We start from the raw sequence: 17,798 nt of genomic DNA, 5'->3' as shown, positions 1-17,798 counted from the left end.
TCTACCTAATAGCACCTCTGACCACAACCTTTTCATAGTAGACTTTGACATGAATGCACTTGAGCCCCTGTTTCCCTGTTGCTGGATGAATGTCACCAGATACAGAGCCCCTGTTGTTAAGGAATGGATGCGTTCTTACCTGAAAAAATATCTGAATGACAATGAGGGGACTGTTTCCTCCACTCACCTACTGTGGCAGCTGGTAAGACCTACCTGTAGGCGAACATGATGAAAGACTCAGCAAACCTTAAATGACAAAGAGAATCAGACAGGCGTGCACTCAAGGACAGAGTGCGAGGCCTTATCCTGAATTATGATGCCTGACCAACCCACAGCTTACTCAGGGTCTTATCTTCAGCCAAATCCTGTATTAATGAGATCCATACATCACTGATGCAATCTGCCCTCTTCCTTCTTAAACAATGCCACTAGGAGCATGGGGAGAATACTGGCTGGCTACTGACAGCTCAACTGAAATGGACGGAATATGGGTGGACTGTCTATGCCATTCTGTCGCACATGACACCATTCTGACTAATCCCCTGAAATTCTACAAGAGTTTACGTATTACTGTGAGCCATTATATACTTTGAAAGTGTCACATACACAGACAGCAATGCATACATTTCTTGACAGCCTCAAACTTCCGAAACTCCTACCCGAACACTCAAGAGCACTGATTGGAGGCATCACTTTAGATGGAATTGAACAGGCCATTGATGGGATGACAACACTTGAGTCACACGGGGAAGACGTGTTCCCCGATGGAATTATATAAAATCACGAAACCTTTGATACTCCCTCGCCTGTCAAATCTTTTTAGAGAAATTGCTGGCCTGCAGCTATCAGTCCCAGATTTTCAAGAGGCTTGTATTTCTCTCGTACTTACACCTCAGAGACCCCTCTTCCATGGGGCAGTTATAGACCCATTGCTGTCTAATAGGTTGAAGCTATACACCCCTATACTTACTGATCTTTCTCAAGTGCGTTTTCAGCTTGGGCCATTCTTCAAGAACCACCTTAAATTAAGATCCTGTCTCACTGATTGTGGCAAGTTAAGGACAACGCTGATGAAAATATACTCATCTACTTGGACAGCAAAAAAGCCATTTGATCGGGTGAAATGGCACTGTTTCGAGCCATGAAGATGATAGAATTGGGCACCCCTTCCTTGCCAAAGTTCAGTGGATTTACCATACACCAAGGCTGCCCACTCTCCCCATTGCTGATACTACTGGCTTTACAACCGTTAGAAGCCACCATTCGAGGGGCCCCTGCAACCCATGGCATTTGTACTGCTGTACAGGAACACAAAGAAGTGTACTTTCCCATCAGTATTTCGGTTACTCTCTCAGACTCATCAACCTTGATACCAGTGTTGATGGAAGAGATTGAGTCCCTTGTGTAGTTCTCTGGTTACAAAATAAATTGGTCCTAATGCCAGGCAATACCGATGACAGCGTCTGCCACCAAGGCCTCATTTTGTGCATCATCTTTCCAGTAACTCACTTCACGTCTCCGATATCTAGGCATCCTTCACAATCCTGGTTTAAATAATATGGTTCAAGACAACATAACCCCCATCGTGGACAAAATTCAAACAGAATGGACTGTCTGGTCACAGTTGCAATTGTCCATGTGGGGTAGAATCCAGATGTAAAAATACACGCCATGTCATACTTCCTCTATGTCTTTAGTATGCTCCCCGTCAAAAACCTGACTTCTACACTTCAAGAGATTGATGGTCTCATTCAGCACTTTGATTGGGCGAATAGTAAGCCCCAAATAAAAGTATCCAAAGTTTATGCCATTACTTCAGTGGGAGTCCACCTCCCTCAAGCTGACTACTACTGGACACAATTGGCACACATTACCAAAGGAGATGCCAATAAGGAAGAAATTGGTGAGTCGCCTCCTTGTTTCTGCTTCCCATATGACACATCTGTGCATAGACCCTTCCTATACTTGTCATGTGCGTCACCGAAGCTGTCCTAACTGCCACTTAACACACCTGGCATCGGGCACACTTTTTGTTGGGCCATTTGGTCTGGATACATTGTAGGGCCCCTATATGGATGAATGCACAGGTAAGGGTTTTAGATACTGAAATAGAATGGTCCTACTGGCTTAACGAGGGGATACACTGTCTGAATGACTTACCGCACAAATATTCCATCTGCACCCCTTCCAGCCATGGCGCTCCAAGCAACTAACCCACAGCCTCCAATCTATTTTGGAGAGGAGACTTTACATCTTTGACACTAATGATATCCTACAATACCTTGTGTGGTGGAACAACTACTGAGGAATCCTCTCTGGCCCCAACTTTATGCTGGCCAAGGACCTTTTCACAAAACTGATGGCACTCTTTTTATGCTGATGGTGGACGGTGAGATTGTGAGTGTAATTTGAGGATGATGACTGGCTCCACATAATAGAGACTCATGACAAAACCCTCCATGTAGCATGGTTTACATTTATCAAACGTCTGGGATAACACTATGATCTCTGAACGTTTTGAATCCCTCCTCCTCAGTCCTCTATTTAACCAATATTTTCGTTTTCACAGTCTCCTTACCTACTGATCTGGTCCCGAGTCAACCAACTGTCTTAAAGTATTTCGCTTCTCACTGAGCAGATAATTTCAAAAGGTTATTTTCCAAACTCACTGGAATCTGTATCACTTTTCATTTTTTTTAAAGTGTGACCACGAACGATATTACCAATTGCCAGTTCATTTCGAACTTGCTTTACTTTCCAAGATACTATAATGTAAGGTTACTAATTCCCACAATCTCCTACATACTAATAAGCATTACCTCAATCCCTCTAAAGAAATGGAAACCACTGACTTTAGACAAAACTTTCTCGACTGAGTAGAAAATGATCATAGGGCAACACTTAGCTTTGATCTCTCTGTAGCCTAAAGTATGATAGATCAGGGATCTGAAGTAGTGTGGCTTATGAGAATGGCCTAGGTAGTAGCATCTTAGACCATCCTGTCTAAAACAAAAAATTCTTCTACACAAATGTTCATGCGTGATTCAGAAATAAACATCTTTTCGTTCAATTCACCCTGAAAATAAGTTGTGGGGTGTTGCAGTGATCTAATCTGTTATCATTATTGTTAAAAATACACCAAAAGAAAGGAACAGCAAGCCTTACAATTCCAAATGTTTAAAAAAGACACCGACCTAATCCACTGGATTCTATAACAACACCTACATCTGAATGAAAAAAGCACATTTTCCAGGATGTTAGCTAGAAAAGAGCTCTGATAGTTGATGTAAATAAAAAACATTTAGCATTTGATGGATGTTGGGCAGCTGTAGATTAAAAAAAGCACATACCAGCACTGTTGTGCCTCGCTAAGCCCAATTGCTAGGAATTACATTTTATAATTGTACAACTAATGTTTATTAACATTCCATTTAGCTTCTAGAGGCATCGGAGATCCACAGGAAAACTGCTGACTTAGGGCTACCAACAGGAAAGATTTCCAATTTTTTAATGTGCTGAATGCCTTTCTCCTGGTCAGCCCTAAAGCTCTGAGACTGCTACAGGCAGCTTCCAGGGGAGTAGGTTGCACCAGTACATGATGCCGGCTGTGTTTGATTCTTTAGAGTACCCACACCATTTTGATACAAGGAAGAAGCAGGATCCAAGACCTCGGTCCTTTCCCAGGCAGACACAGCAACAGGTTTGCTCTCATTGGACCCCCTCCCAATTAAGAAATTGTAAAAGTACAATAAGAGATAGTATTGTAGAATCATAGGACACCTTAATGGTATATTCCAACCTGGGGCCTTGTAAGTAATAATAACATCTGGGAGAACAGAAAAGGATGAACATATTAAAGGCTTCCACCCATCTTCAGAGGTGTACTCAGCTAAAGAGTTATCATTCCTCTTTACCAATCATTGAGCTCCACTGAGTTTTCTAGAAACATGCTGAACCCTCAAATCTTTTGTCCCAATTGTGTATGTGATAGCTAGATCATTGGCTTCTGCTGACAAGTACAAATTAAGGATTTTGGAGCACTGTGATTGCTTGTTGCAGAGTGAGAAGAACAATGTGAAGGGAAAGATCTTCGATAGGGAATCTTCTGAGAAGATAAGAAAGTTGTGGCTTTTATCGTGTCACTTCTTTTTGCAGGAGCAGCCAAGTCTTATGCCACCATCTTCGGCGGTGGAAGCATACAGTGCTTCCTCTGCTAAAAGGAAAACATCCCCTTCTGTCTCCTAACCCCCAAAACTATTCCTACCACCCACAACCCAAACACATACATCAGCTCTGAATACTTGTATTACCTGCTCAGAGGTAAATGTATGCAATAAATCCAAATGGAATTATTGGGGATTCCAATTGGTTTTACAACCAGAAAGATCAGTTCTTTATAGTAATTCCCATTTCACGTGGTTACTCAAACTTGTACAGTACTGAGGTGATTTTACTGCTCAGAAACTAAAATTACATGCAATTGTACCATTTGGAAACATTGCCCCAGTACCATGCAACTTGTAATTAGGACTCGATAAATGACATAGATGATCTAACTAGAGTCTACCTTATGCTTTTGAGATGTCACAGTGTTGGTTCCTTTCACATGTATGCTATAAACCTGCTCAGAGCAGTTCGGAGCAGCACTCTCAGGCCTGAATTTATACTAAAAGTTACTCACGGGGGCGGTGTAAATCAACACATATCCCACAGGTAATATTTTCAGCCGCGGCGGTGACGTGTGGAGGGGCAGGGTATGGGGTAGTAATGTATGGATTACGGAGTTTAACAGGTAAGTAAACATATAAATAAATAAAACGAATTTCGTTGCGTGCACTGCATCACCAAATCCGATGCAGTGCGCGCAACAAAATTCATTTTATTTATTTATATGTTTACTTACTTGTTAAACTCCGTAATCCATACATTACTACCCACAACCCTCCCCCTCCCCACGTCACCGCCCGGCCGGTACTCCCACTACCGGCCGCGACTGAATATTTTACTTTATGTCCCGGTTGTGTTTCCGACACCAAGGTACTGTGGTTTTACTTAAGTTATATATACCAATGGAGGATACCCAATTTTTCACCATGTTTAGGGGCTGAGTAGATACACTGGGAACTATTTAGTGGGTTCCCAGGGCAGAGCAAAAAAAATGTCAGTGATTTGAGTTTTATAAAAGTGAATCATCGGGAAGATCATATGAAATGTCACATTTCCCATGACGGTTGCTGCACTTTTACTTTAGAAGTAATTGAATCTTTCTGGAAAAATCGGATAACTTTGAGCAGGCTCTCTCAATAAGATTTATCAACGTAAAGTATTAATCGTGCAAATTCAAGTTAGACATATGCAAAGAGTAGGACTGCTTCAATACTCCCTTGAGACTCGTGCATTAAGCCATATTTGTGCCTGTCTCTAAGGTACTCTATTGGTGACATATGCGTAGTTTCATACATCTGTGTTTTAATGTAGGCAATGAAGTCAGCACATTATGGAAACTGGTGGAACAATGTTGTTAAAACAAAGGGGGTTATTTACAGGCCCCTTGCGCCAACCGTCACTTTTCCCAAGAAAAAAAATGACACAAAAGTGGCGCAAGAGGCTTGTAAATAAGCCCCAAAATGTTTTCCTAATTGAACATATGACTTATACACTACACACCACATCCTACACTTGTCCTGCGAACAATGAAGATCTTGATGCATTTTAACAAATTATCCCCTAACATGTAAACCATGAAAGGGTGTTAGGAAATAAGGTAAGTGTGGGAAGAGCACGTCCAATGTTTTGTGAATTTGTATTGCTGTGCGATACCTGCATCTATTTTTGATGCACTAATTGTGTGTTCCTAACATAAGCGCACGCCGATTATTTTTGCTGTTATTATTTGCCATTTTCTTAGCATTCAGTCGGGTGTTATTGTGGCACTGACTGCACCACATACTGGGCTAAGAAGTCCTCCAGTTTATTGCATTTAAAATACATGAAAGCTTGAAATGCAGAAGGATCGGGTGGTTTGCAGTTGTTATAATGCCTGTGTATAAAAAAATAGAGACGATGCTAGACTTTTACCCTTTGATGTTCCAGCAAGTGGATTTTCAGCACACTAGAAACACAGGCTCCTCGTAAAACAAGCATTTGAAATGCAATCGGTCTTGCCTTTGGGACCTTATATGAATTTAGCTATGCAGCACATTAGCCTGGGTGCTGAAATATCTACTGTTCTTTAACATGAGGGAAAGTAAGCACCAAACTGCGTGACATGCCGGGTATGGGAACACGTGGAGAGAAATTTTGCCTTTCAGTGGGAAATGGTATAGTCCATAGCTCTGTTTTTAATATAAAATCAGGGCCTTCAGTGGTCATATAATTGAAAATACAAGATTTAAAAAAATATATTATTTTCTACGGGTGCTTGTGGGAGGCAATTTCTGCGGACTGGAATCTAGAGAATGCTAAAAGGATTCAAGTATTTTACTGACCCTGCTGGTTGTTTTCTTTCAAGAAAATTAACAACTTCGACGCTACTGACGGAACCGTTCCATCACGCCCCTCGGGTGGGCTGTGCTTATGATGGAACGGTTCCATCACGGCCCGGCCGCCGCGCCTGCGCGGCGCGTTTCATTAAGCGGGCGGGGCCGTGACGGAACCGTTCCGTCACAAACACAGTTCACCCGCGAGCCGTGATGGAACGGTTCTGTCACCAGCGCAGGTGAGCCGCGCGCCCGCCCGCGACCGTTAGCGCTGCGGCGGAATAGCCGCCGCAGCGAAGGAGTTAAATAGAGGCAGTTGCCAGAAAAATGAAAAAAAGAAAGTCCCTAAGTAGAAAGCAATTCTGTTATTTTACTGACCTCTAGTGGTTGTTTCCTATCAAGACAGTTAAATAAAGGCAGTTGAACAAAAAAAAAGAGTCCCTAAGCGGAAGCAGACAAGTCCTAGGGCTGATCTCCAGAGCCCACAAAGTACATACACATATAAGTAAACACAAGAGGTCTCAAATGCTTGACCTAAAAATTATTCCCACAAACCAGGCAGGCTTTAGAAGTGGCGTTTCGATCGGGGATCCTTTGAGCCCTCAAGATCCTAACTGAAAAATATGGTAGTATCAGAAGAGAGAGCTTATTTGTTGCTTTCCTAGACTTGACACATTCTTATGGTTCTGTTAAAAGTCTGAGCACATGCAAGCAGATAGGGCGGGTGGTGGAATCAGAGGATCCTTACATCTAGTAAGGAACAATTAAGAAAAAGGCCACTGCCTTTCTTGCATGTGTTTTTTGACGGGGCGACTACTTATGGAAATGTAATATAACTTTATGACGAACAATGTTATCCATTATGTTCTTGACATTTGAAGAAAAAATCAAAAATCAACTTAACAATATCTTAAACAGGTTTATTCTTAGTATCATTAAAATTTCGTTTCTCCGAGTCGAGAGCATTAATGGACAGTACAGATTAGAGGGCATGATAAAAACGGAATGTAAAAAAACATACCTCAATAAGTGGGTGCCAGTGAGCTATGGGCTTCCGAGGGTATGACAGCATTTCACTCCAGTGCTCTCGGCCTAGGCTTTCTGCATCGTTGCCAACTAAGCATACTCCAATGATCTCATTGTGACCTACACTGTTAAAATTTTGCAAAATAGTATGGTTACAACTTTTGATTTAAAGAAAAAAATCAAACATTATATTTAGTTCAACAGTATTCGTGCATCAATAAATATGATATGGTATCAAACAGAAATATAAGCCATTTCAAATCCATTACTATATGCAAATGTGCATCATTGTTTTGGTCTAGTATAGAAATAGATATACCTGTTTCACCAGCCTATTGTAATCTCAAAAAAGTATACATAATATTTTTAATAATACCAGTTGTGGATACTGCTACTTTGGAGTAGCAGGGTCTCCTTCGTTCTGCTTCTCCCAGCAGTCACTGAAACAACACCCTCCCCATCCAATCGAGACGCTGCTTTAATACTATGACAGCAGAGTGGGGATTGGCCTGAGAGGGTTGGTTTTATGCTTCGCTCAGAAACTGAGAGTCTGTGCCTTTCTCTAACCCACCTGTAGAATACAGCTGGGTTACATAAACATAAGTGCCCATGTCTGTTGGGCCGGCCTTGGACGGCCGAACAAACAGACAAGGGCACTTAGAAGTTCACAACACTCCTCCTCTTCCCCTCCCATGGCCCGGCCCCACCCCTACCTACATGCACTGGCTCAGAGCCAAAAGCTAAAAAATAAAACAATAGCAACATATTGTTTTCTTTTTCAGCTGCTGGCTCTGAGCCATTGGGGCAACGCTCCTCCGCCATTGCGGAGGAGGTGCTGCTGAGTAATATTACATATAATAAAGGGCTTTAACTTATCCTTGCTGGAGTGCCATTATCACCACCAACACCATTATTACATTACCACAACCACCATTATCACTACTACCCCCTCCAATACAAACATTACTATTACCACCACCAGTACAACAATTACTACTTCTGACATTATCATCAACACCATTAAGATCACACCCATCACTCCCTTACTACCACCAACACTGTCACCATTACCAATACCCCATTTTAATAATCACACTATCATTACACTACTCCCTCTACCAACACATTTCTACTCCTTACCACCACTATTGCAGCAAAAACCATTAATGCTACTGCCATTACCACCATCCCTATTATCATCATAATTAACATTGCCAGCTGCCCCACAACTATCACTACCTACCACCACTCCCACCATTACAACCAGCATGATTACCTCTACCACCTTCATTACTACTACCACCCTATTTACCACAACATTATCACCAATACATTTACCTTAACACTATTAACATGAACCTTAACACCATTACCACTACCACCATCACAAGCACTACCGCCACCTTTACCAGGAAAAACATCACTACTATCATTACAATAAATAAACACAGCTTCCACCACCATTTCAACGATCACCACCATCTTCCATACTATTCCCACTACCATTACAAATGCAGTACTATTACCAACAGCATTACAAGAAAACCTGAATTGTCCTACTCAGAGTTTTTTGCTTCACTGAAAACTGGTCCAGGTGGACCTCATGGTAATGGCAGCCAGGCAGTACACTCTGCCTCGTTACAGCTTTGAGCCATACCCTGTTGATGGATTTTGAGAGCCAAAAAGATAATAGGTAAAACATTGGAACAGAGCACGGCTGCAAATCTATCCCAGCGGTGAACCAAAACTGGATGCTACCGAATCCAGACTTGTCCTGCTTGCGGCATTTGCCATCAAAGCCAATGGCTTCAGTGGCAGCTCGACGATGACATATCAAACATTGAAGGATTCTATTCTGATTCTGATTTGGAATTCACCCTACTGAAAGAATCTGAGCTCCAAAATGTATACTAAGTCCCGAAGGAAACATTTTGACCAGTGTGACAACTTTGGCTTACCTGGCCTCGGCTCCATTGACCCTAGATCCTGGTCAATTGTGAACTAGATCCTGACATTGACACTTTACTTTTTCTAGTTACTTTGGGCTAGATGTAGGAAAATGTGAAATACTGATTCCTTAATACCGAATTTTACCGATTCGGTATATAGGAATCGGTATCTCCGATGTACTAAAAGATTCGGCAAAAATTACCGAATCGGTAATATTCAGTAAAAAATAGCGAATAGGAAGGTTTTGGTAAAAAAAAATACCAAAACCCCAATACCGATTCATAAATACCGAATCCAATACCGAATCGGTAAATACCGATTGGCTAATTTACAAATTCAGAATTTGTTGAATCAGCCAATCCTGTGCATCCCAATTACCTCCCAAACAGGAAGTGGCCACACCCAGGCAGCTGCACTGAACCTGGAGCTGACTGTGAGGCAGGTAGGTGAGCAGAGGAGCCAGGAGCAACACAGCCTTTCTTTGCCAAGAAAAAAAAATTGCAAAATGGCAAACCAGGAAAGGGAGAAGGATGGAGGTGAAAGAAAACGAAAACAGAAGTTTAGTGAAAAAGAGCTGGAGGTCCTCATAGAAGAAGTCACCAAGGACCATGAGAAGCTGTTTGGCAAGCAGTCCCTCCATGTGCCAGAAGAGACAGATCTGGCTTGCGATTCAGAGCAGGATAAATGCCATCGGGGTCACCCTGTCCTCCATTGAGGACATAAAGAAAAGGTGGTATGACCTGAGGAAGACTGCGAAGGCAAGGATGGCGGAGAGGTAGAGGCAGGCTACCAAAACTGGTGAAGGGAGGAGCAGAGCACCTGCACTAACAGCCCTGGAGCTCATGGTGGAGTCCACCCTCCAGCCGGAGAGTGTGAGTGGGATCGGTGACACAGACAGCTCTGCCAGAGCTACCAGCAAACAAGGTAAGCTTCATGCACAGCATGCTGTGCACCCCCCTCCCCAACCTCAATCCCCAGAGAGGCATAGGTACTCCCACTCCAGTCCATGTTTCACTCATAACCTGCAATGCATTATGGGAGATGTTAGAAGCGGCTGTCTCTAGTTGGCAGAGGTATACACTTCTGACAAATAGGGACACACCTTTTCTAGTCAGGGCAAGGGGATCACACACTTAGATAACCCCTGCTCACCCCCTTGGTAGCTTGGCAAAGCAGACAGGCTTATCTCAGAGGCAGTGCGTTAAGCATTTATGACCACATACAGTAATAAAGTGAATACACTACAAATGGACACGACACAGTAGTATTATAAAAATAAGGATTTTTATATAAGGCTTAGCACAAGACCAAATAACGACAAAAATATACCACAATCTTAATAAATACTCTTGGAAGGAAAAATAATAGTTCAAGCACGGTTTCTTCTTAGCACAAAGTCTTTAGTATCAAAAGCAACTCTTCTTCTCTAAAACACAGTTCTTGGCAACAATGTAACCCACACGGGAGTCACACGACGTCGAGGCAAAGTTAATCCAAAGATTCGGCGTCGACCGCGAGGAGCGCTACGTCGAGCCCGGAGTCGCACAGACCCCCACAACACAGTACCTTGGAAAAGTGAAGCACTCGATGATCAGCGGCGTCGAGATGTCCGGCGTCGCGTCTTCGGCGTCGATCGGGCCTCGGAGTCGGGGCGATCTGCAGCGGCGTCGACCGAAGTCAGGCAGGAGCAGCGCTCACGAGATGAAGCAGGATGCGGCGTCGTCGATGTCGATGTTGCAAGAGTGAGCAGCGCTCACGGCGTCGAGAGGGCTCGAAGTCGATGCGATCAGCAGCGGTGCAGACACGAGGTCACTTGGAGCTGGAGCCGAACTCACTACTCACTGGCGTTGCTGCTGGCGTCGATCGGGCCCGGCGGCCGGCGTCGAGGAAGCGGGACACTGGAGCCGTTACTCACGATGTCGAGCTGAATTTGGCGGCGTCCGTCGGCGTCGAGATTGCTGGATTCTTTCAGAGGTGCTGGATTCACAAGTTCCAGCAAACAGCACTTTAAGCAGATGAAGTCCTTTAGCCCTGTGACTTCAACAGGAGGCTGGCACTCTTCCAACCCTTGGAGATTTTCTTAGCAAAGTTTGAGAGTACACACACAGTTCCTCTCTCCTGGTTCCTTGGCAAAAATAAAGAAGCAATGCAGGATTCCCCCAACAAACAGCACTCTGGCAGAAGGGGTAGGCAGTCCTTAGATCAGCAGGCTTCTTGTCCTTGGTTCAGGTTTCCCTGTCAGAAGTGATCTGAATTCTTGGTTCAGGGGTCCTTCTCTTATACCCCTTTTTGGCTTTGATCCCTTTGTCCATGCAGGGGAATTTCCCCCCATCCTGGGTTTGTTGTGGGTGTTGCCAGGCCGAAGCACCTGGCCTATTCACTGTGCAGGGCAGAGTCTTCAGCCGCCCAGCAGGAGCGGAGCCAGCATTGTCACCGGCAGGGCAGGGCCATCAGCTGCCCGGCAGGAGGTGGGGCAGGAAAGTCCCAGGCAGGCACAGAGTCATCAGTTGCCTGGCAGGGGGGCGGAGCCAGCATTGTATCAGGCAGGGCAGGCTATCAGGAGCTACTCTTCCCCTACTCTCAATGCAAATGCCCCACTCACCCCACACTGACTCATTCAGACCTCTGGAACCACCCAGCTCCTGTCACACGCACACCAGAACCAGCAGAGACCGGTAGACAGTTAGACAAGAAAATAGCTACTTTCTAAAAGTGCTATTTTCAAACACAGAGTCCAAAAACCATCTACACAAACGGATGCGTTATTAAACCCCGAGTTCAGGGATACCAAACTCGACATTGCACCATGCTCCCCGAGCCCGCTAGGATTATAGCATTAATAATCCTGGCAGCCCATTCTAACTGATGGAGAGCAGGTTACCTTACAATAGTGAAAAATGAATATGGCTGTAATTCACTATTAGGACATGCCAACCTTGTCAGGCTTGTCCTACCTTATGCTTACAATGCACCCTGCCCTTGGGCCTACCATAGGGGTGACTAACATGAAGTTAAGGGAAGGTTTAGGGACTGGCAAGTAGGTGTACTTGCGCAGTCTGCGTGACAGTACCAGACTGCACGTGGTCTAGCAATGGTAGACCTTCAGACATACTTTTACTAGGCCGCTCCTGTGGGTGGCACAACACGTGCTGCAGGCCCACTAGCAGCATTTGTATTTACAAGCCCTGGCGCTCCTGGTGCACTCTACTAGGGACTGACAGTAAACCAAATAAGCCAAACATGGAATTCAATCAATACAGCAATTTCACATAGGGAGCACTTGCACTGTGGCACTGATCAGCAGTGGCACAGTGCCCAAAGCATTTACCAGCAAAAACATTGTAAACAGAGGAGGCAAACAGAAAAAATGGAGGAGAGACTCATGCCAATGATGTCAGGTCTAACACATGTCCCCTCCAGCTGAAATGTGGGGAGAACTACCCTTACCTTAGGGAGTCCTCATCACTAAGGCGGAAAAATCTGGACAGACCATCAGCATTGGCGTGATCTGTGCCAGGGCGGTGTTCCACCGTGAAGTCCATCCCCTGTAGGGAAATGGACCACCTCAACAGCTTTGGATTCTCACCCCTCATCTGCATTAATCATCTGAGGGGCCTGTGGTCTGTCTGAACCCGGAAGTGAGTCCCAAACAGGTAGGGTCTTAGCTTCTTCAGCGCCCAGACCACAGCAAATGCTTCTCTCTCTATCGCACTCCACCTCTGTTCCCTGGGAAGTAACCTCCTACTGATGAAGGCTACAGGTAAGTCTCGGCCCTCTTCATTCACCTGAGCTAGAACAGCCCCCACGCCATGCTCTGAAGCGTCCGTCTGGACAACAAATTCTTTAGAAAAGTCGGGTGCCTGGAGTATGGGTGCTGTGCACATTGCAGTTTTCAAGGTGTCAAAGGCCGTCTGACAGGCGTCAGTCCAGATCACAAGTCGTGGCTGCTTCCTGGAAGTCAGCGAAGTCAAGGGGTGCACAATGTTACCATAATCCTTGACGAACCACCTGTAATAACCCGTGAGACCCAAGAAGGCTCTCACCTGAGTCTGGGTTTTGGGCGGTGCCCATGCCAGGATGGTATCAATCTTGGGTTGCAGGGGGGCCACCTTGCCGCTCCCTACTTGGTGCCCCAAGTACACCACTGAACCCTGCCCAATCTGGCACTTACTGGCTTTGATTGTGAGGCCTGCTCTGCGCAGGGCCAACAACACTTCCTGGAGGTGGCTCAAGTGTTCCCCCCAGCTGGCGCTGAACACTGCGATGTCGTCCAGGTAGGCGGCACTGAAATCCTCCAGTCCAGCCAAGACCTGGTTGACCAACCTCTGGAAGGTGGCAGGGGCATTCTTCATCCCAAAGGGCATAACCCGGAACTGGTAGTGCCCATCTGGTGTGGAGAATGCTGACCTCTCTTTTGCCCCATCAGTCAAGGCGATCTGCCAGTACCCAGACGTCAGATCAAACGTACTAAGGTACCGGGCAGCCCCCAACCGATCTATGAGCTCATCAGCTCTGGGGATGGGGTGCGCATCAGTCTTGGTGACTGAATTGAGTCCTCGGTAATCCACACAGAACCGAAGTTCCGGTGAAGCACCAGGCGCTGCAGCCTTTGGGACCAAGACCACTGGGCTGGCCCAAGGACTGCTAGAGGACTCAACCACCCCTAAAGCAAACATTTTGGAGACCTCCTCCTTGATGTATGCTCTGACCTTGTCAGTCACTCTGTAAGCCTTGTGCTTCACAGGAGTGCTGTCCCCGGTGTCCACATCATGGACACACCACTGAGTGACACCAGGAATCAAGGAAAACAGATCAGGGAATTGTCCCAACAATTGGCGACAATCCTGCTGCTGTTCAGGGGTCAGTGTGTCAGAGAGGACAACACCATCCACTGACCCATCTTGCTCCTTTGCATACAGGAGGTCAGGAAGAGGCTCACTCTCCTCCTCCATTCCAGCATCTGTAGCTAGGAGCATGCCCACTTCGGACCTTTCTAAGTGGGGCTTTACACGGTTGACATGCAGGACCCGCAAGGGGTTCCTGGGAGATTCCAAGTCCACCATGTAGGTGACATCGCTCTTTTTCTCCACAACCTTAAATGGTCCAGTCCATCTGTCCTTGAGCGCACAAGGTTCCACAGGGGACATGACCCAAACTTTTTGTCCAGGCTGAAGCTCTACCAGAGTGGCCTTCTGGTCGTACCACCGCTTCATCTCTTCCTGGCTGGCCTCCAGATTTGCCTGAGCAATATCTCTGAAGCGCCTAGTCTGGTTCCTAAAGGCCAGCATGTAACTGTATACATCCTGGGGAGGTTTCCTGGCAGATTGCTCCCAGCCTTCTTTGACCAGACTCAAAGGTCCTCTTACCGGGTGACCATACAAAAGCTCAAAGGGGCTGAACCCTAGAGACTTCTGTGGCACCTCACGGTAAGCAAACAACAGGCATGGCAAGAGGACGTCCCATTTACGCCTCATTGGTTCTTCAAGACCCATAATCATGCCTTTAAGGGTACGGTTGAATCTTTCAACCAACCCATTACCTTGAGGGTGGTAAGGAGTGGTGAACTTGTAAGTTACCCCACACTCCTTCCACAGAGACTTCATATAGTTGGAAATGAAGTTGGTGCCCCGGTCTGACACCACCTCTCTGGGGAACCCCATTCGGGAGAAAACACCCATCAGTGCCCGTCCCACCACGGGGGCCGTCACTGTTCTGAGAGGGATGGCTTCCGGGTACCGTGTGGCATGGTCCACCAAGACCAGGATGAACCTGTTGCCCAGGGCTGTCTTGGGGTCCAGGGGCCCAACAATGTCAATCCCCACCCGGTTAAAGGGGGTACTGACCACGGGAAAAGGTTGGAGGGGAGCCTTCTGCTTCCGCCCGCTTTTCCCACTTGCCTGGCAAGTTTGACAGGTCTTGCAATGGATATCTGTATCCCTTCTCATCTGAGGCCAATAAAAATTGGTGACAAGCCTGTCATAGGTCTTGTCCTGCCCCAGATGTCCAGCTAAAGGAACGTCATGAGCCAAACCCAGTAGGAAGGTTCTGAAGCGCTGGGGTACCACCAGCACACGGGCTGACCCAGGCTCAGCAGCCTTAGGCTCGCTATACTGGAGGTCGTTCTCCCAGTAAACAAAATGTGACCCTGACTGATCACCTGAGGTTTGGGCTGAGGCCTGCTGCCTCATACCCACAAGAGAAGGGCACACTTTCTGTTCGGCACAGAATTCCTCCCTGGAGGGACCACCATCCTGCTGCCAGTGGGTCAGCTCGGGTAGGTTTCCCAGTTCAGCAACTTGTTCACCTGTGGGTTCCAGGGCATACCCCTCAAGGTCTGCCTCCTCCTGGACCACGGGAACTACGGGGGACGGTTTCCCACGCCCCCTGCCTCTTCTCTTCACAGCCGGGTCCTGGGCCATACTTTCAGGCTCCAGAACCCCATTAACACCCTTACTTGCTGTCATGGATCGAGTGGTTGCACACACCCACTCTGGCACACCCAACATTTTCAATGTGTCTCCCTCTCCACCTTAGCCCAAGGGGAGTCTTCCAAATCATTGCCCAGGAGACAATCAACAGGCATGGCGGGCCTTACAGCAACTTGAAGAGTACCTGAAACTCCCCCCCATTCAAAGGAAACTTGAGCTACCTCACACTCTCTCTGAGAGTTGTCAGCAGCTATCACAGGGTAGAATGCGTGGGGAACAACCTGCTCTCTGGACACCAAGTGACACTTGACAGCTGTCACACTCGCTCCGGTGTCTCTGAGAGCTTCCACTCTATGGCCATTAAGGGTCACCCACTGCCTATATTTCTTAGTGTTACTAGGCAGAGGGGGTGGAGGGACCAATTCCATGTTTCCTAGAGAGACCAGGGACATCTCTGCGGGACCCTCCCCACCATGGGCAACCATCTCCTCCCCTCCCAGGGCTACACTCGCCAACTGACGGGGGCGGCACGTGGTGGTGCACTGGGTGGTGCACTAGAGTTCTTCAAGGGACACTGAGGATCATAAAACCGGTGTCCCACCTGTTTACAAGCGAAGCAGGTCATGGGGCCCCTACGAACAGGTTTACCTGTCGGGGCCTCTGATTTCTTATCTGGGGGAGGCTGGGAACCCTTCCCTTGGTTCCCTTGGGGATTACTTTGGGGCCCTTTCTGGAACTCCCTCTGTTTACCCTTGTCCCCCCCACTCTTCTGCTGGGGACCCTGCCCACCCTTGCCTGAGTCTCCCACTGGACCCTTGTGGACCCTGGTACTGACCCAGCGGTCCGCCTCCTCAGCAAGTTTTCTAGGGTTAGATATCTTGCTATCAATAAGGTGCTGGCGCAGCTCTGGAAAACAGTTATTAGACAAGTGCTCCCAAGCAAACAAATCATAAAGAGCATCATAACTTTCCACTTTGCTGCCCTTTACCCAACCATCCATGGCTCTGCAAAAATATGACACATATTCCACCCACGTCGTACCAGGCAATTTCTTACATTCTCTAAAGGCCTGTCTGTACTTTTCTGGGGTTAGGCCATACCTTAACATTAAAGCATCTTTCATGTGAGCATAAGACATCCTATCCTCAACAGGCATGTCTAACAGGGTATCTCTTCCCTCATTCACAAAGCGACCCCACAACCCCGCTCCCCAATCCTTCTCAGGGACCCGGTGGGCCAACAATGCTAACTCATATGCTTTAAACCATTTACCAATATCCTCATTCTTCTGAAAATCTTTGATCACATCTTTGGGAAAATAAAACCTACTTTCTGCAGGCACAGATGGGATGCTGCCACCAGAGGGATTCAATTCTAACTCTTTAGCTTTGAGCTCCAACTCCCTCATCCTGGTATCACGCTCAAAAGCTAACTTCTCTCTTTCAAACTCTAACCTTTTGATCTCCATATCAGCTTCTCTCCTGCCTCTTGCATTCTCTATTTCCAACTGCCCATTTATCTTAAGTTTTGCCATTTCCATGTTGTAAGCTCGCTCTTTCTCCCTTTCTTCTCTTTCTTCAGGAGAAAGACCTTTGGAGGAAACACTGCTGCCAGGAGGTGATGTGGGCCCATTCACTGGCACCTCCTCCTCCCCTTCCCCAGGCGGTACCACCACCGCATCAGAGGGATCTCTGGCCTCTACCCAGGCCTGCAATGCTTTGAGATATTCTGGTTTGTTTTTGCAGCCTGTGGTAGGAACTTTAAATTGCTTGCAAAAGGATTTCAGATCCTTCAACTGATAGTCGTTGATCTTACTCCTATCAAATTCCTCCACAACAACAGCAGGGGTAGTGACTCCGGCATCACTCATGGTCAAAACTGGCAGTTTCAAAAATCAGGAAAGCGGAGAACAAAA

At 46.4% G+C, this 17,798-nt stretch overlaps 1 protein-coding gene across 2 annotated transcripts in view; it reads right to left on the bottom strand.

Moving 5' to 3' along the window:
• The window catches only part of SYT9 (synaptotagmin 9), a 1,008,207-nt gene that overhangs the window by 51,016 nt on the left and 939,393 nt on the right, over positions 1–17,798 (bottom strand). For both annotated transcript variants that reach the window (XM_078680878.1, XM_078680879.1), the window contains exon 6: positions 7,501–7,630. In XM_078680878.1, coding sequence (XP_078537004.1) covers positions 7,501–7,630 — 130 coding nt within the window. The remainder of the gene's footprint in view (positions 1–7,500; positions 7,631–17,798) is intronic.

The sequence above is a fragment of the Lissotriton helveticus genome, chromosome 3_1 (assembly GCF_964261635.1).
Source record: "Lissotriton helveticus chromosome 3_1, aLisHel1.1, whole genome shotgun sequence".
Taxonomy (NCBI): Eukaryota; Metazoa; Chordata; class Amphibia; order Caudata; family Salamandridae; genus Lissotriton; species Lissotriton helveticus.
Note: the sequence above shows the minus strand (reverse complement) of the source record. Positions and strands in the feature narration are given on the sequence as shown.